Here is a 20,184-nt window from a genome sequence, read left to right as displayed (position 1 = left end):
TGGAATCCAGAAAAAAAAATGGAACAAAGATCTGGATATCCAAAGAATAAAAAACAAACAAACAAAAAAAATACACACACAGTATTTTCAAATGCAAGAAATCAGTTAACAGTAAGTGGATTTCCACTATGAAGCAAACACTTGTCTGACTAGAAGACAAATTATCCATTTAGCTGATCCATCAGTTCCTCATTCTGAATTCAAAAGAGAGAAGTTAAGCAGGAGAGCAATGTTTCAATGGCATAATGGTAGCCATGGCAACCTATCATGACATATAGGTAAAGAGCGAGAGGAAATACATCATGTGGTAAGATGTGGGGTGTGATTGGGGGGGATGTCTTGACTAACCAAGGACGAGTATGTCCATCCCATACACCATTCAAGAACTGTGTGAGGGCATGGAAAATGGAAAGGACACAACTCCTAATCTATAGGTATGTACAGTCTCATGGTGAATTGCAACAAGTACTCTGAAAGGCATATCAGGGTCAGAGAGTAGGGAAAGATCAAACAGAAAACATTCATAAAAACTTGACAGAGAAGAAATATTTGAGCTCTATCTTAAAGAATAAGTAGAATATTAACAGCTATTAACTAGGAGGGGAAACGTGGGGGAGCAGCACTCGAGGCACAGGAAAAAGCTGTAACTTCCCTGAACTCTAATAGCATTGGTCTTTCTGTGTCAGACCTTAACTAACTTTATACTATTTTTTTATGTTGTAGATATTTTTCAATTGCAGTTTACATTTAATATTATTTGTATTAGTTTCAGGTGCACAACTTAGTGGTAAGACAATCAAATACAAAGTGCTCCCCCCAATATTTTCAGCACCCACCTGGCACCATACATAGTTATTACAATATTATTAACTATATTTCCTATGCTGTACTTTATACTTATCTAACTTTATTACAATAAACTTTTCATGTTTGTCTCTTTCTCTAGAAAATTTACGCCTGTGGGGGAAAGACGTGAGGGTGAATGAGTACTGTATTTCATGGCCAGCAGCTGGCAAAATACTTGGCACATGGCAAATGCTCAGTGCATTTGTGCTTCATGATCAAAAATATGAATGAGAGAAGCAAAGACAGAAGACATGGAGTTGAAAGCTCATGCAGTATGATAAGAAGATGACTATTCAAAATATAAGAAGTGAAATATGAGTGAGTTGTAGGATGGAGGAAGGAGTGAGAGTAAGGAAATAAAAAGCTTAATGGAGATATAAGGTTAGAAAAGTTAGGAATATTGCCGAAACCGGTTTGGCTCAGTGGATAGAGCATCAGTCTGCGGACTGAAAGGTCCCAGGTTCGATTCCGGCCAAGGGCATGTACATTGGTTGCGAGCACATCCCCAGTAGGGGGTGTGCAGGAGGCAGCTGGTCGATGTTTCTCTCTCATCGATGTTTCTAGCTCTCTATCCCTCTCCCGTCCTCTCTGTAAAAAAATCAATGAAATATACACTTTTTTAAAAAAAGAAAAGTTAGGAATATCTATTGAAACTTTGTACCAAAGATTAAGTTAGCATAAAACACATCATACTTATTTACAAAGCCTCATAAGAGCTCTTACCAGTCACTTTTAATGAACAAAACTAAAGGTATTTCAATGTTTAAGCAACTAATATTTACAAAATCCCTTCTACATGGCAGGCACTGTGTTAGTTGCTGGGCATAAAGCAGGCATTAAATACAGAAATGGCCTTATTCCCATGGAATTTTCCAGTCTAGTCCAATTCATTCAATTATTTAATCAATTCCTACATACAAAGTTTATTGGCTGAGCTTTGTGCTTGTGCTTGGTATTCAGGGGAAAGAAAAGGAGAGGTCACTAGTACAGAAGAGAGAAGTGCAATCATTATAGTGACAAAAATGAGAGATAAGTTACATGCTATCAAAATAGAAAGTGGATGACTCATTCAGCCTAATTTAGCCTCAACTGAAATTGATGTTGCCGGCCTGATCGCCCCTAACTGCCTCTGCCTGCCTGATCACCCCTAACTGCCCTCCCCTGCAGGCCTGATCTCTCCCCCAACTTCCCTTCTCTGCTGGCCAATTTAGTTCTGATTGGTCAGTTTCTATGCCATTCAGCATCAAAAGCTTCGCCTCCTAGGCAGCTATTGGCTCCTCACAGTTGATCCAGATTTGGTTCTGATTGGTCAGTTTCTATGCCAGTCAGTGTCAAAAGTTCCACCTCCTAGGAAGCTATTGGCTCCTCACACTTGACTCAGATTTGGTTCTGAGGGGTCAGTTTCTATGCCAGTCAGCATCAAAAGTTCTGCCTACTAGGCAGCCATTGTCTCCTCACAGTTGACCCAGATTTGGTTCTGATTGGTTGGTTTCTATGCCAGTCAGCCTCTTTGGGCCTATCAATGGGGCCTGATCAGAAAGGCAGGGCTGATTAGCAGCCCTGGTGGAGGCCTGGAGAGAAATGGAGGCATGGCTGCTGATCAGGCCCGGAGCTAAAGAGAGAGGCAAGTGTTGATCAACAGATCAGACCCTGCTTCTCTCTTCAGGCCTCTCTCTGGGCCTGCTTCTCAGCCTCCTCAGCAGTCAGTGCTGGGTCACCGTGCCTGCAGCCATAGCAGTTAGTGCTGGGTCGCCACGGCAACCCAGCGCTGACTGCAGGACTGACTTCTGGTTGGTCGAGCCTACCAGTTGTTGCAGATCCAGGGTTTTTATATATTAGGATATATAGAATTAAATGTATATAGTTTGAAAGAATATATGGTACATATTTCTTTCCTACCAAAGATGAAAAATCTTGATAGGGAAACTGTAGGGAAAGGAAAGAAGTAAAGGAGCAACCAAACAGCTGAGATCAAACTGCAAGAAGCACTTTGAAAATAAAGTCTATTATGCAGACCTTGGACTAATTTGTCTACAATATGTGCTATGCCAGTAAAAGGCCAAGCCTGGCACTCAGTCAGAAATGTGCTTTCCTGGTGGCACTTTGTCAGAAAAAGCAAAGTTTCCCATTTTCTGAGAGAGATTTATGAACAGTATCTGACCAACTCTGATTAACTTTATACTGAAATTTAGAGGTGAAGGTAATATACCAATTTTAATGATTATACTAAGTATAAGAACAACCAGCTTTTCACAGACTGGTCTCCAGAATGATATCCATTCTCCTAAATATCAGTTAGGGCTTTCAGCAGCTGGTATAAATGTAATATTCAAAACACCTAATAAAATGGTTCCTCTGATCCTCAGTAAAAAAGAAAAAGGGGAGGGGATAATTTCCTTTGTTTTTATAATTATCTCGGTATGGAAAAATCAAATACTCAATTGCAACAAAGAGGAAGATAAATAATCCAGTAATATGAAAGTTGGGATGGCTTGCTATAATTTAAAGTCCAGGTCTCTGAGTAAATGTAATAATAATAATAATAGGAGTAGTAGTAAAAAATAACAAAATTACACCTGTGTCTTTACTGCTATTTATTCCCATATTCCTACGTGAATAAACAGGCAACCTCCAATTTATACACATGTCGTTTCCAATTTATACATGTGGCTATTTGAAATTCAGTAAATGACAAACCATGGTGTGCTCTCCAGGCTTGTTACAAAACCTGGCTCATTCAACAAACATTTACTGAACATCAATTTAACTCACATGATCGTTGAATTAGAACGCTATGAATTCTGGGCCCTGAATGAGGAAGAGCCTGCCATGCAAATGAGAGGAGGAAAGACAGAAGACATGCCAATGAGTAAAATGCAATCCTGCCCCATTTCCCTTGCAGTTCTGGAACAATTTTTTTTTTAATTTCTATTCCTTCTAATCTGTTTGTCTAAACCCCCTCTGATTTCCCAGGGCCCTCTGTCCATGGTTTTCCTTGTGTTCCACAGTTCAGCCTACAACCCAACCTGTGTTCAAAGACTACCCACCCTTCCAAGTGTCCTAAGCTTCAGAAGTAAAGACTAGACCACCCTCTCAGTGTCATTTCTGAAGAGTATAACCTTGAAACCAAACAGAACTGGCCTAAAATCCCAGATTCTCCACTATCAGCTAGATTTCTTTTGAGTAAGTGATATACCACAGTGTAAAGTATGGACTCATACAAGGTTGAATCTTGGCTCCTAGCTCTGTGACCTTGGGCAAATCTCTCAGTTGCTCTATCTTAACTACAAAATGGAGAACACAAGATAACTTACCTCATGTTAAGAAAATTAAGTTAAGAATCCTGTGCTCAATACATGTTAGCTCTATTGTTTGCCTCTCTGAGACTTGGCTTCATAATATGTGAAAGGATGACATATACCTTGAAGGATGGTGATGAGTATTACACATAACCTATTTTACAAGCAAAATGCAAGAACTGTTAGTATCCTTTTCTGTCTTTCAATTTATCATTTGTAACAATTTGGCTAAGAGGAAGAAAATTGCTGAAACAAATTAATGTGTATTTTAATTCTCTCACAGTTATGTGTATTAGAATAGGAGGCTGTATTTATAATGTCGGGGCAGGGAATTCAGTTTATAACAATTTAAAGAGACTACCCTATGAGGACCAAGATACCTAGTGGATGCAGGGAGTTTCTGTAGAAGGTAGAAAATAGAAAGCAACGTCATCATTGCTATTCAGTGATAGGAGAATCCAACTACCAAGAACTCTGATTTTGTACCCAGTATGGCAGAACTCTTAGGATTAATGGTTTCAGTCAATTACCCAAGTATCTATCTAATAATAGAGTAGTATGCAAATCATCACTCCGCTACACTCACAAGCCACGCCCACCAGCCACGCCCCAGCCACGCCCACCATTCAATCTGAGTGAGTATGCAATTAAACTGAAAACATGGCGGCAGCCCCGCCCCCCAGCCTCTCTGGTCTCTGGGAGTCAGAGAAGTCAGGCGCCAGTGCCTGAGGCTGGCTGCAGCCACAGAGACCAAGAAGCCGCCTGCCCCATGATCCCAAGCTGCAGCCAGCCTCAGAAGCCTCAGGTCCGCCCGCCCCATGTCCTGGGGAGATGGAGAAACCGGGCCCCAGCGCCTGAGGCTGGCTGCAGCCACGGAGACCAAGAAGCTGCCCGTCCCATGATCCCAGGCTGCAGCCAGCCTCAGAAGCCTCAGGTCCGCCTCCCCAACACGTCCTGGGGAGACGGAGAAACCGGGCCCCAGCACCTGAGGCTGGCTGCAGCCACGGAGACCAAGAAGCTGCCTGCCCCGTGATCTCAGGCCTCAGCCAGCTGGAGAAGCGGTTCACCCCACGTCCTGGGGGAGACAAGAAACCAGGTGCCAGTGCCTGAGGCTGGCTGCAGCCTGGGAGATGAAGAAGCTGCCTGCCCTGTGATCCCAGGCTGCAGCCAGCAGCAGAAACCTCAGGTCCGCCTGCCCCACCTCCTGGGGGAGACTGAGAAACCCGGCCTCAGCGCCTGAGGCTGGCTGCGACCTGGGAGATGAAGAAGCCGCCTGCCCCGTGATCCCAAGCCGCAGCCAGCTGGAGAAGCCGCCCTCCCCACGTCCTGGGGGAGACATGATCCCAGGCTACAGCCAGCTGGAGAAGCTGCCCACCCCATGTCCACCTGCCCCACGTCCTGGGAGAGATGGAGAAACCGGGCACCAGTACCTGAGGCTGGCTGCAGCCCGGGAGATGGAGAAGCCGCCCACCCTGTGGTCCTGGGCCCCAGTACATGTGGCTGGCTGTGGCCTGGGAGACAGAGAAGCCGCCCACCCTGCGGTCCTGGGCATCAGTAACTGCGGCTGGCTGTGGCCTGGGAGACAGAGAAGCCGCCCACCCTGCAGTCCCGGGCACCAGCACCTGCGGCTGGCTGTGGCCTGGGAGACAGAGAAGCCACCCACCCTGCAGTCCTGGGCACCAGCACCTGCGGCTGGCTGTGGCCTGGGAGACAGAGAAGCCACCCACCCTGCGGACCTGGGCACCAGTAACTGTGGCTGGCTGTGGCCTGGGAGACAGAGAAGCCGCTCACCCTGTGGTCCAGGTGCCAGCACCTGCAGCTGGCTACAGCATGGTAGATGGAGAATCCGCCCACCCTGCAGTCCCGGGCACCAGCACTTGCAGCTGCAGCACAGGCGAAGCCCCCTGTCCACCATCCCCTAAGGCTGCAGCCAGCCTGGGCGCCTATGGCTGACCAGAGGGAGAGAAGCCCGGATCCTGGGTGCCTGTGGTCAGCTGGAGGAGGGAATCCTGGGTACCAGGTGTGGGCCGAGGCAGAGGTAGTTAGGGGCAATCAAGCCAGCAGGGGAGCAGTTAGGGACAATCAGGCTGGTAGGCAGAAGCAGTTAGGGGCAATCAGGCAGGCAGGTGAGTGGTTAGGAGCCAGCAGTTCTGAATTGTGAGAGGGATGTCCAACTGCTGGTTATCCCATGAGGGGTCCCAGATTGGAGAGGGTGCAGGCCAGGCTGAGGGACACACTCCCCGCTGGCCCCCCTGTGCACGAATTTCGTGCACCGGGCCTCTAGTAGAGAAATAAAAGAGGTATGCCACAGATAAGAGCGATTTTTTATGGAAAAGAAATGATGGCTGATCACCTGTTTCTTCTTAGCCACCTGAACATTGTTGGTTATCTGCCATGGAGATGGTTTGGCCACTATGACTTTTTTTTTTTCTCAGTCTTCTTTCCACGCTTTCTGTTTTCATTCACCCCATGAACATTCTCTCTAGATTTTGATCTTAGTCTTTAAGGGCTCCAACTATCATATAGATGAATCCAATTCTCTGACTCCAACTTTGACTTATCTTATAAGCTCCAGATTCAGACATATGTACCACTACCAACTGGCCACTGCCACCTAGGTGTCGCACAGACACCTCTAACTCAATATGACATTGTCTAAATCTTTCACTTGCTCCCCAAACCTGCTCCTCCTCTGCTATTTCATACCTTGGTTAATATCACTGACATCCTTCCAACCAGGAAAAAGAAATCTGGGAATCATTGAAAATACAGAGATAAGTATGGCATAACTTTGCCCTCAAGAAATAGTTAATTTGATAAAGTCGATGCATGTAAATTTCTCCCTGTCTTTAAAACAAACAGATTCTCTTTGGAACTTAGAATTCTGCTTTTCAATAAGAATGTAAATTCTTCTTATTTATAAACTTGTCAATTAAATTGTGAGATCCTTTGGTAAGAAAATAAAATTATTTTTTTCAGACTATTGAGTATTCAAAATATAAAAAAGTGAATAAAATTAGAGATAAGAGACCTTGATAACTAGATGAACACATTTAAAACAAACTTGAAGATATACTTATTGATGTAAAGTCTTTATATATAAAAGCCTAAGCTACCGAATGACTAAACAACCGAATGACCAGTTGACCAGTTGCTATGATGTGCACTGACCACCAGGGGGCAGATGCTCAATGCAGGAGCTACCCCCTGGTGGTCAGTGCACTCCCACAGCCAACCTCCTGCAGCCGGCCAACCTCCCATGGCCGCCGGCCAACCTCCTGTGGTCCCTCCCCCCAGCCAGCCAGCCAACCTCCCGAGGTCCCTCCCCCCAGCTGGCTGGCCTCCCCCATTGGCCCCAATCGGGGGGAGACTGGCTGGCCAACCTCCCGCGGCCCCTCCTCTCACTGGCTGGCCCTTTCCCATCGGCCCCGATCACTGGCCAGGCAGAGGGACCCCACCCATGCACAAATTCGTGCACTGGGACTCTAGTTGTTAATATTACCCTTTAAATCATTTATTATGCTTTTTACAATGAAAAAATGACAATCATGGAGAAAATATACAATGATCCCCTGTACCCAAACCTAGTCTCAAAAGTATCAATTTAGACTATGTTTTATTTCATCTATACCCACTCACTGCAGCCCAAGATATTTTAAAGCAAATCACAGATATTGCATAATTTCATTTGTAAATATTTCTACGTATCTCTAAATGACAAGACTCCTTTTGCAAGCATAACTATAGTACTGTTATCACAGTTTAAAACAGTAATAATAATTCATTGATATCATTAATATTCTGTTCAGATTGCCCTGATTTTCTCATAACTTATTTTATAGTTTATTTGAACAAAGCATGATCTAAGATTCTTACACTACAATTGGTCTTAAATCTCTCTTGCTCATTTTCTTTGTTTCCTTCTTTCTCTCCCTCTCTTTTTCTTAGCTGTTTTATTATAAAATACAATACACAAAAACTTGAAACATGCGTTAATGAATTATTATAAAGCAAACACCACTCAGGTTCAAGAGTAGAATGTTGCCAGTTACTTTCCAAATGTCCTATGTCAATCCCAGCTCTTCTGCAACCTGCTGAAGTAGCCACTACCTATATATTTTTATAGTAAAATCACTTCCTTGTTTTCTTTTCTAATTGTATCTTCTATAGTACATCCTTAGACACGGTAGTCACATCCATTTTTAAATTTGTCTTATACGTTTCTATTAATCAATATGTTCCCACAACATGGTTTTGTTTTTTCTCGCAGAATTTCTGTTGAATAACCCAAGGCATTTGGCATATAGTTTTCCACAGTCCAGATTTTGCTGACTACAAACTCGTGGTACAGATCAATATATTCTTCTGTTCTCTATATTTCCAGCAAAATGGCAGCAGTATCCAAAATCTACTTGGCAGAATTATAATTGATACTCTTCTTTCATCAGAAGGAATATGCTGGGCTGCTACCCTTCTTTTTTTTAAAAAAAAAAATATTTTATTGATTTTTCACAGAGAGAAAGGGAGAGGGATAGAGAGCTAGAAACATCGATGAGAAAGATACATCGACCAGCTGCCTCCTGCACACCCCCCACCGGGGATGTGCCCACAACCAATGTACATGCCCTTGACCGGAATCAAACCTGGGACCCTTCAGTCCGCAGACCCACACTCTATCCACTGAGCCAAACCGGTTTCGGTGCTGCTACCCTTCTTGTGATGGTAGCTGTCACTGATGCTTAATGCTAAGATTTATTGTCATTGTGGTTTCAAACTGATGATATAACTTTATAAAAATATACTTCTCTTCACCATTTCATAACTAAATGTACATTTCTTACAGGAAAGGCAGAATAAATACTTGACTTTTCTCCCTTATTTATTAGTTTTCAAGATAACAAATTGACATCCTATCATCATCCAAATGTAATCAACTAAACATTTTGGAATAGCGTTAAGAACTTATGGATTTAAACTTAATTCATGATATTTCACACATTGTAATTAATATTCTTGCTAAAATTAAAATTGTTGCATTTTGGCCAATGGAAAACTTTTAAAGTTGGCTCCTAAGTAATTTCATTATTAATGACTTAAACATTTACACTCAGATGTTAAATTTTTCAACTATGATTATGGATTTGTCTATTTAGTCCTTTACTTCTATCAACTTTTGCTTCATGCATTTTCAAACACTGTTACTAGGCACACATACTTTTATTATTTTTATGCTTTCTTGATGAATTGTCCCTTTTATTATTCTGAAAATTCCCCTTTATCTTCAATAGTACTCATTGTTTTAAAGTCTACTTTATATGATTTTGGTATATACATTTTACCCTTCTTATTTTTATTCATCATTTAACTTTGGTTTAATTTTTTTCTCCCTTCCACTTTCTGTTAATCTTAAGGCATTATCTACTGTATTCATTTGCTGTTACGTTCCTCTTAGTGTAGCTTCATTTCTAAAATGACTTTCTTCTAAGTTGTTACTAAGTTTTATAATTTCTGGACATTCATAAATCAAATTTATTTGCTATTCTTCTCATCTTGTACCATTTCTTAATTTTTGGCTCATTTTTTAAATAGTGGATTACAATATGTCCTTCTGGCATGCTTTTTTTTCCTGCAGAATGTTATTCTGCTTCTTATTCTCCTTTTTTTCTTATAATTTTGAATGGGAGCTTTACCTTGCTGCTCATTTTCATGGGAAACTAGTTTGTTTGTTTTACAATCTGGCAGGATTTTCTAACTTCAGAGAGATTCCTCTTCAAAAGTATGGTCTTGAGATTTCCTGACTGTTCTGCTGCTCCCATTCTTCTCTTCCCTTCCTCTCTACAGGGTGGGCAAAAGTAGGTGTACAGTTGTTTATATGAAAAATAACACAATAATTAATAAGAATACAAGAATAAACTCTGTGTTTTCCATACTCACAACTGTAAACTTACTTTTGTCCCTGCATTATCCTGATGTTGTCTACTTATGTTTCCACTTCCAGCCATTTCTCCTCACTGTGGTAGTTGTTTGGCAGAGTTCCAAGGCACGAAAACAATTCCAAACCCTTCAGAAATTCCTACTATAGACACCTTGGACCCACCCTTCCCAATTTCAGCTGCTGTTCTTACGTTGGCTCACCATGCTTTCCAGTGAGTATCCATTGGTTTTTGACCCCTCAAGTCTGCCTCGTACCACACTACTTCCACCTACTCCTTTTCCCTATAGACACTGATTTTACATAGGTCGTGTTTGTGGCTTGACTCACTTGTTTTATTGAAAGTGATTCTTATGGATAACTTAATATTGAGTTTTGTTTTAAATGTTATTCAGGAGTTTAGCTTTGGCTTATGTGGATATTTGAAGAGGTTAAAAATCTAGGCAGCTAGCCCAGCTGCATGGTTCAGTGATTGAGCATTGACCTATGAACCAGGAGTTCATGGTTCAATTCCCAGTCAGGGCACATGCCCATGTTGCAGGCTCGACCCCTAGTAGGGGTGTGCAGGAGGCAGCAGATCAATGATTTTCTTTCATCATTGATGTTTCTATCTCTCTCTCCCTCCCCCTTCTTCTATGAAATCAATAAAAATGTATTTTAAAAACAACAACAATGTAGCTGTTGTCACACATGCCACCTTCTAACACTGTCATTTTTTATTAAACACTTCCCAAATCCCTGAGATATAGAAGAAACCACAGGTGGATTGTGTCTATAAATGATAGGGCAAACATGGAATACATACACGTAACAAAATACTGACTAGTTAAGGAGTTGAAATTCACCAGATGAATTAGCAGCTCCCAAATTCACTGAGCAGAGTGGAAGTGGGCAACATTTCTCAAATTGTATTTCAGAGGAAGTTAATAGGACCAAAGTAGTTATAGTAGTCCAGTGAACATAATTTAAGGAATTCTGGGTTGAGGCAACGTGTCCTCCAGCACATCCTTTAAAATGTTATAAGGTGAGGAAGCAGTAAAAATTGTATAAAGTCACTAAATAATATATAAAAAATCTGATTAAATTTTTTTCAGTTTCTACATTAACTCAACAAATAATTGTTGCCATTTAGAGAGGGTAAAGTGCCCTCGATGGCAGTTTGCTTACCATATACCAAGTGATGGCTGGTTTAACACTGGAAGGAAAATATCCATCTATATTTGGACAAGTGATCTTCTGAATACCATATTCTATATACAGTTTATGCACTGGGACTTTCATGGGAGAATTGAAGCAGCTATCTTTTTGGACAACTTCCAGAGGAAATGCAACTTTGCTGCAATATGTGGTATTCCTGAAAAGAAAAATATGTAATGAATAGGCAGACTCATTTGCATTTGTTCTAATGCAGTAAATACATTAAAGTAAGCTAAGTGAAATAATGCTATGTATCGAGACTATATGAGCAAGTTAATGTAAGAATTAAAAATGTGTGGAGGTATTTCCTATAGAAATTGACATCACAGAATAAAAACAGACACAGTTAATTACTACTGATATATTAAAATAGTTATACTTTTAGATATGTTCCTAAACATGTTATATGTATTTTTATGTATATATATGTATGTATGTATGTATGTATATGTATAATTAATTTTACCCTTAAAACATTATTAATAATATTCTGTACTGGTAAGGCAAAGGTGAGTATACCATATTAACTCATGGCTGGTAATCAAATAAACAACCTTTAGAAAATAAATATGTTTCTAAAACTATTCTTAAAAAAGCCTTAGTTTTTGCCCTAGCAATGTTATTTCTGAAAATTTTTTCACAAGGTAGAATTATGGAAAATGGTTATAGAGAGAGCACATGATCAAAAATGTCCATCCAGTGCTATATCAGCAAAGAAAACATTGGTATAAATAGGAAAATCTTCTTTTTTGAAAAGCGCAATGAAATTATGGTAGACCATTCAAAGCTCTTTTACATATCTATAAAAAAATCAAGCATGAAGAAAAAAAGTAACAAACACACAAAGCTTAGGACTCTTCTTATCCCATCACCTCATATTTCACAAAGAGGTCTTATATGTGACCCTCTATGCACCCCAAATTAGGTCTCTAATTCTCTGTGCATGTCAGACATTTCCTTGTGTTCATTTGCTATTAAGTTCCTCTTAGTTTATCATAGTTCAAACAAGGGTATGACCATGAATATTTTCTTATAGTCTCTAGTACAGTTTCTAAACTTTCAATAGATGCTGAATAAATACTTGTTAAAATGAATGAGATAGAGCCCTAGCCATTTTGGCTCAGTGGATAGAGCATCAGCCTGTGGACTGAAGGGTCCCAGATTCCATTCAGGTCAAGAGCCCAGGTTGTAAGCTCTATCCCCAGTACGGGGAGTGCAGGAGACAGCTGATTAATGATTCTCTCTCATCATTGATGTTTCTCTCTCTCTCTCTCTCTCTCTCTCTCTCTCTCTCTCTCTCTCTCTCCTTCTTCTTCTTCTCTGAAATCAACAAAAATATGTTTTAAAAAATGAATGAGTTAGATATAAAACTTGTGTGTACATACAGGAAAGCAATAATGAAGCATTAATAATGAAAAATAACTTTTTTAAAGGTTATATCTAAATAAGCCCACACTTTTAATAATTTCTATATAAGGTTTCAAACACATATCAGATCCTCAATGACTCATGAATTAAGTCTAAATACAATGGAAGGTGTGGAGGTATTCATTCCCCTCACCAAGATGGAAGGAGATATTGTTTAAAGATAACTTGTAACATAGGTAATAAGGTGGAAAGGGAGAGTGGCAGGCATGATCTCTATCAACAAATAAAATGTCTACCAGATAAAAGTATTCTATGGGTGGAAGTTATAAAAGATAAAGTTCAGATTAATTAGATACATTTTCTGATTTTTTTTAAAAAGGTGATGAACAGTGATTGGGCTTACTTTTCTATCTCCAAAAGTCAGATCTGGATGTCATCTTAATAAGGTATTAAAGAAAGAATAGGAGATGGAAGATGGTGGTCAATGGGATGGCAGGCTGCAAGACACTGTGTGAGTAAGAGAGCGAAAGGAGAGTGTGTGGATGTGCAGGGAGTGTCTGTATTTGTGAGTGAGAGATAACTATATTCCACAGGACTATTGGGGACTGACAGACCAGGCTCCCCTGGATGGGCAGCCTCTATTACTGCTGAAATCTCTCTGGGAATGGCCAACTCTGCCACAGAGACTGTGACATCTTGAAAGGGAGAGCAGCTGTGATTGGAAGTCCAGCCTTACCTTCAACTGGGGAGACTTCGGATACCTCCCAGGACCCTACAACCACAATGCAAAGGGACCAGCTACCTTAGCTGCGAACCCACAAAAACTGAGACTCCAGCCTCCCCAGCCATGGTGCCTAAAATGTTTTTCTAGGGGGAGATAAAGCGGTGCCGAATACAGACAGGCCCTGTGCCTTCTCACAGACCAGATAGAAGGAACAGCTGAATAGAATAACATCCACCTGGAATTGGCAAATTAAACACAGCTGGTGAGGAAATCCATGGATGGAAAGGTCAGAGATCACCAAGAGAGAGTCAACACAGGAGAGAGAGAGCTAAATAACCAGACACCCTGAGAGAAGCGAACATGGGGAGACAAAAAACAGCCCCCAAAGGAAGGAAAAGCAGGAATCACCGGAAAAGGAAGTAAATGAAATGGAGGCAAGCAATATGTCAGAGTAAGAATTCAGAGCAATAGTCAGAAGGCATCAGAAAGGTTGGAAGACAAATTCAACAATATGTAAGAACCAAGAGGAAATGAAGGAGAACCAAGAAGAAATGAAAAATGACATCACTGCAATAAAGAGCACAATAGAAAGCATCAAGTGTAGACTAGATTAAGTGGAGAACTGCATCAGTGAGCTGGAAGACAAGGTAGGAAAAAATACCCAAGCACAATAGCAATTGGAAAAAAGAAACAACTTAAAAACAGGAGGAGAGCCTAAGGGAACTTTGGGACAAAACAAAATGAAACAACATCCGCATAATAGGTGTCCCAGAAGGAGAGGAAACTGGGCAAGAAATAGAAAACCTGTTTGAAGTAATAATGACAGAAAACTTCCCTGATATTGGGAAGAACAAAAAAAAGCACACAAGTCCAAGAAGCTCATGGAGACCCAAACAAGATGAATCCAAAAAGATCAACAAGACACATTATAATTAAATTGACAAACACCAGCAACAAAGTAAGAATCTCAAAGGCTTCCAGAGAGAGACAGAAAGTTACCTACAAGGGATCTCCCATTAGACTATCAACTGATTTCTCAACAGAAATACATCAGGCAAGAAGGGAATGGAATGAAATATACAAAGTTATGTAAAGCAAGGGTCTGAATCCAAGAATACTGTATCCAGAAAGGCTATCAATCAAAGTGGAGGGTGAAATTAGGAGCTTCACAGACAAAAAAAGGACTAAGGGAGTTTATTACCACCAAACCAGCAATGCAAGGAATGTTAAAGGGACTTCATTAAAAAGAAGAAATAGAAATGGAAGAAGGAACACAGACATAAAGAATAAAAATGGCGACAAACAATTACCTACCAATAACAACCTTAAATGTAAATGGATTAAATGCCCCAATCAAAAGACATAGGATAGCTGAGTGGATAAGAAAACATGACCCATACACTAGTATCTGCTGACTACAGGAGACCAACCTCAGAACAAAGGACTCACACAGACTGATGGTGAAGGGATGGAAAAAGGTTTTTCAGGCGAATGGAAATGAAAAAAAAAAGCTGGGGTAGCAATATTTATATCTGACATATTCGACCTCAAAGTGAAGGCCATAACCAAAGATAAGGAAGGCCACCTCATAATACTAAAAGGAACAATTCAACAAGAAGATACAACTCTAGGAAACATATATGCACCAAATATAGGAGCACTCAAAATACATTAAAAAAAAAATTCTGGAGGATATCAAGAGAGAGACTGACAGCAATACAGTCATAGTAGGGGACTTTAATGCCCCTCTAACACCACTGGATAAATCACCTAAACAAAAAAATCAGCAAAGAAACATCAATCCTAAATGACTCACTAGATTAGATGGAATTAATTGACATCTTCAGAACTTTCAACCCAAAGCCACAGAATATACATTCTTCTCAAGTGCACATGGGTCATTTTCAAAGATAGACCACAAATAGGGACACAGGCAAAGTCTCTTCAAATTCAAGAAGATAGAAATTATATCAAAACTACAGGACATTGAAAAAAGAGATAGAGGAAGAATAAACAAATGGAAGAACATACATGTTCATGGGTTAATAGAATCAACATCATTAAAATGTCCGTACTACCCAAGCAATCTACAGATTTAATGCACTTCCCATTAAAATACCAAAGGCATATTTCAAAGATGTAGAACAAATTGTCCAAAAATTTATCTGGAATAAAAAAAGATCCCGAATAGCCACAGCAATCCTGAAAAAGCAGAACAAAATCAGAGGGATCACAATACCAGATATCAAGCTATATTAACAAGCCACTGTTCTCAAACCTGCCTGGAACTGGCACAAGAACAGACATATAGACCAATGGAAGAGAACAGAGAACCCAGAAATCGACCCAAGCCATTTTGCTCAATTAATATTTGACAAAGGAGGCAAGAGCATACAATGGAGTCAAGATAGTCTCTTCAATAAATGGTGCTGGGAAATTTGGTTAGATACATCCAAAAAAAAATGAAACTACATCACCAACTTACACCATACACAAAAACATACTCAAAATGGCTAAAGGACTTAAATGTAAGATGGGAAACCATAAAAATCCTACAAGACTCCATAGGCAGCAAAATAGCAGTTATATGTCATAGCAATAACTTTATCAACACAACTAAGGAGAAAATAAACAAAATTGGGACTACATCAAAATAAAAAGCTTTTGCACAGCAAAAGAAACCATCAACAAAACAAGAAGCCCACTGCATGGGAGAACATATTTGCCAATGATATTTCAGATAAGGGTTTAATCTCCAAAATTTACAGGAAACTCATACAACTTAACAAAAGGAAGATAAACAATCCAATCAAAAAATGGGCAACAGACCCAAATAGACACTTTAGAAAGAGGACATACAGAAGGCCAAGAGACATATGAAAACATGCTCAAAGTCACAAATCATCCGAGAGATGCAAATCAAAATGACAATGCAGTACCATCTCACACCTGTCAGAATGGCTATTATCAACAAATCAACAAATGACAAGTGCTGGCAAGGATGTGGAGAAAAAGGAACCCTCATGCCCTGCTGGTGGGAATGAAGACTGGTGCAGCCACTGTGGAGAACAATATGGAGTTTCTTCAAAAAACTAAAAATGGAACTCCCATTTGACCTAGTATTCTCACTTCTAGGACCATATCCCAAGAAACCAGAAACACCAATCAGAAAGGATAAAGGCACCCTTATGTTCATGGCAGCACAATTTACAATAGCTAAGATTTGGAAACAGCCTAAGTGCCCATCAGCAGATGAATGGATTAAAAAACTGTGGTACATCTACACAATGGAATACTATGCTGCTATAAAAAAGAAGGAACTTTTACCATTTGCAACAGCAAGGATGGAACTGGAGAGCATTAAGCTAAGTGAAATAAGCCAGTAGGAGAAAGATAAATATCACATGATCTCACTCATATGTGGGATATAATATCAACATAATTTGATGAACAACAATAGAACCAGAGACAAATGGTAGGGGAGGGGGGGTTAGAGAGCAACCAAGAACATGTATGCATGCATATTAGCATAACCAATGGACACAGACATTTGGGCAGTGGGGGCTTGCCCGGAGTGGGAATGGCTGGGGGCATGGGGTTGGTCAAGCGAGAAAAAAGGAGACATGTGTAAAACTTTAGACAATAAATAAATAAAATAAAATAAAAAAGAATACAACCTGGCTGGTGTGATTCATTGGTTGAGCATCAACCTATGAATCAGGAGGTCAGGGTTCAATTCCCACATGCCTGGCTGGGACATGCAAGAGGCGGTTGATCAATGATTCTCTCTCATCATTGATCCTTCTATCTCTCTCTCTCCCTCTCCCTTCCTGTCTGAAAACAATAAAAATATCTTTTAAAAGAAAGTATATAGCCAAAACCGGTTTGGCTCAGTGGATAGAGCGTCGGCCTGCGGACTGAAAGGTCCCAGGTTCGATTCCGGTCAAGGGCATGTACCTTGGTTGCGGGCACATTCCCAGTAGGGGGTGTGCAGGAGGCAGCTGATCGATGTTTCTCTCTCATCGATGTTTCTAACTCTCTATCCCTCTCTCTTCCTCTCTGTAAAAAAAAATCAATAAAATATATTAAAAAAAAGAGAAAGTATATAAGCAGGCGTATAGTATATGATCAGGCCTAAAGACATCAGGCTATGATTTCAGTGGTTCAGTTTGTCATTCTCAGTTTAAGAATCACCTTATGACAATAAGAAGCTTCTGGTGCTCCCACCAGACAAGTTTAATTTTAGATTTTTCTTTTGAGACATAGAAAATAGACAGGTAAACTGAAGAGACAATCTGAAAATGAATACATAACATTAAAGGTATACTTAGGCCTTAACAACCATGCAGCTCTGCTCCTCTAATGTCAGAGAAGGTTAGAAAAGTTTGGGGAAGAGGTCTAGACCATTAGAAGGTTACTTAGGAAAAGGAAATAGATAACTGAAGCATTAGAATGTATTGTGTAGCAGAAATCAAGGTCACCCAGAAAGCCATTGAGGACCCCTTTCCATGGAATTGCTAATGTCCATGTGGGAATATTAACAGATTAACAATTGTCCAAAATGGAAAGGAGCTCAAAGAGCATTTAGGCTGACTTTCTTGTGCAAATATCAGACATGTATTGACTTGGTTATGGTCACCAGCTAAGTAGTGGCAGAGCTGGGATGGTAATCTAGGTTTCTGTCTTCTCATTCAGTACTCTTTCCACTAATATCTTTTCTAACCTTTCCTACAAAGTACTAGAATACAATGTACACTTGACTATTTGTGGCTCCTTGAAGCCCATGCACCAGTTTAAGAGTCCACTCCAATAAAATTGAACAGTCATGTGAAAGCCTCAGAAAGGCCTTCAGAGGTTTCTAGGGACTCCCAAGGCCCTAGTGGTCAAAATGTGTTTCTGTGATAGAAATGAGGTCCTTCTTCACTTAATCATTACACAGTTTAAATTTATAAAACACAGTCCTAATTCTCTATCAGAAAACAGTTAACACCTATGAGTGACAGGGGGCATCCAGAAGAAGGTCTGGGATTACCTATTGTTATGTTATTCTAAATTGTTGCATTGTTATAGGCCCTGCATAGTGTCCTCCCAAAATTCATATGAGGAAGACCTAACTCCCAGTACCTCATAATATGACTGTATTTGGAGATAACTCTTGAAAAGGATAATTAAGGTCAAATGGGGTCATATAGGTAGACCCTAATCCAATATGACTGATGTTTTTAGAAGAGATTAAGACACAGAAGACAAGGGCGGGGGGAGGGGGGTTGTGAAGACAGGGAGAGAATATAGTCATCTACAAATCAAGAAGAGATGAATGAAACTAACCCTGTCAACACCTCGATCTTGGAATTCTAGTCTCCAGAATTGTGAGAAGACAACATTTTTGTTGTTTAAACCACTCAGTCTATGGTATTTTGTTATGGCAGCCCTAGAAAACCAATGTACTCATTAAACAGTAGGAAACAATGTAAAAAAGTAATTCCATAACACAGATGGGAGTTTTAAAGACAAAGTAATGCCTGGAAGCCAAAAGGAACCTTGGGGGGGGGGGGGGGGGGGGGAAGTAGCCAAAGAACTAAGCTCTAAAATGATGATTATTTAGAGAAGCCTTGGTTTAATTTTTTTTCCCTCAGAGCAAAAACATTAATTGGTAGTAAAAGAAATATAGGTATATTGTGGAGTAAAATGCAAAATTTACATGAACTTCCAAGAAAAAAGTGAATTTGAAAGAAATATTGCATACTGGTAGAGTGCTTTGCATTATATTCTTAGATTCCCAGGGTTATGGTGCTCATTTGCTTCTTAGGGGAATTTTGGTAAAAATTTTTGAAAAGCACTGTTCTAAATATATCTGATGCCTCCCAGATAGTCTTCCTTCTATAAAAGGCATCTCGGTGTTTTATTCTGTGCCAAGTGCTTTGAAAGATGACAATAGCAGATACAAATGGGTTCTACTTGCTGCCCTGCTTATTGTCTAGAGGAATTGATGCTTCCAGGTGGGACAGAAGGGTAGACAGCTTCCAGTGTCAGGGAAAGGGGGCAAATAAACAAGGCTCTCCCTTTAGACAGCCTTGATATATGTCAGGGTTTGAAAAGGAACCACCTATGAAGAATGTTCTCAGGACCACAACCATTTTCTCCTCACACGTCTTTTAGCCAAACTTAGCTGAGCCACTGAGGTGAAGTGTTAGATGCTTCCTTCCCCTCTCCAGATTCATGGCACATGCATCATCTGGATAAAGGCCTGGGGACTAAATGCAAAAGAGAATGTCACCACCAAAAGTCAGACTACCTTAACATGCAGGTATAGTTGCCCGTGTCATTGAGGAGGGTGGGCCGGAACCAGAGCACATCTTTCTCCTTACTAATGCGGTTCTCCGGGAGGCGGAAGTTAATTGGTTCCTCAAGGTCCCGGTCCTGCCTAGTCCAATACCAGATCAGAGTAAGGCCCGCTGAATGGGCTGTGCTGTAGTTATATTTCAAGAAGTGTTCAAAGAGTGGGCACTTGATGCGAGCTGGCTCATCTTCAAACACTTGGATCTGCCTCATGGTATCTAGTCCCCAGTCATCGCAGCGTTCTGGAACAATCAAAAAGAAAAGGCAGGTGAGTCACCTCACACTTTCTTTCCAGATACCCAACCTTTCCCAGGAACTTCCTTCTCTAGTCACCTTCAATCATCTCTCTTTAATAACTACATATAACAGGCACCTGTGAAATAAAGAAATGACTTCCCCCTTATTTCTTTACCATTTTATGACTATCTCTTGGATAATAATTGGATTTAATAGCTTGATCCCACTGAACTCTGAAAGAT

The 20,184-nt window shown here is 40.5% G+C and overlaps 1 protein-coding gene across 2 annotated transcripts in view; it reads right to left on the bottom strand.

Moving 5' to 3' along the window:
* The window catches only part of IL1RAP (interleukin 1 receptor accessory protein), a gene marked incomplete at its 3' end in the record, with an annotated part of 159,883 nt that overhangs the window by 34,950 nt on the left and 104,749 nt on the right, over positions 1-20,184 (bottom strand). For both annotated transcript variants that reach the window (XM_079765104.1, XM_079765105.1), the window contains exons 3-4: positions 19,662-19,947; positions 11,245-11,431 (exon numbers count right to left, since the gene is read on the bottom strand). In XM_079765104.1, coding sequence (XP_079621230.1) covers positions 11,245-11,431; positions 19,662-19,947 — 473 coding nt within the window. The remainder of the gene's footprint in view (positions 1-11,244; positions 11,432-19,661; positions 19,948-20,184) is intronic.

The sequence above is a fragment of the Cnephaeus nilssonii genome (genome assembly GCF_951640355.1).
Source record: "Cnephaeus nilssonii genome assembly, chromosome: 3".
In the NCBI taxonomy this organism is placed as follows: Eukaryota; Metazoa; Chordata; class Mammalia; order Chiroptera; family Vespertilionidae; genus Cnephaeus; species Cnephaeus nilssonii.
This window is presented reverse-complemented; position numbering and strand designations above follow the sequence as displayed.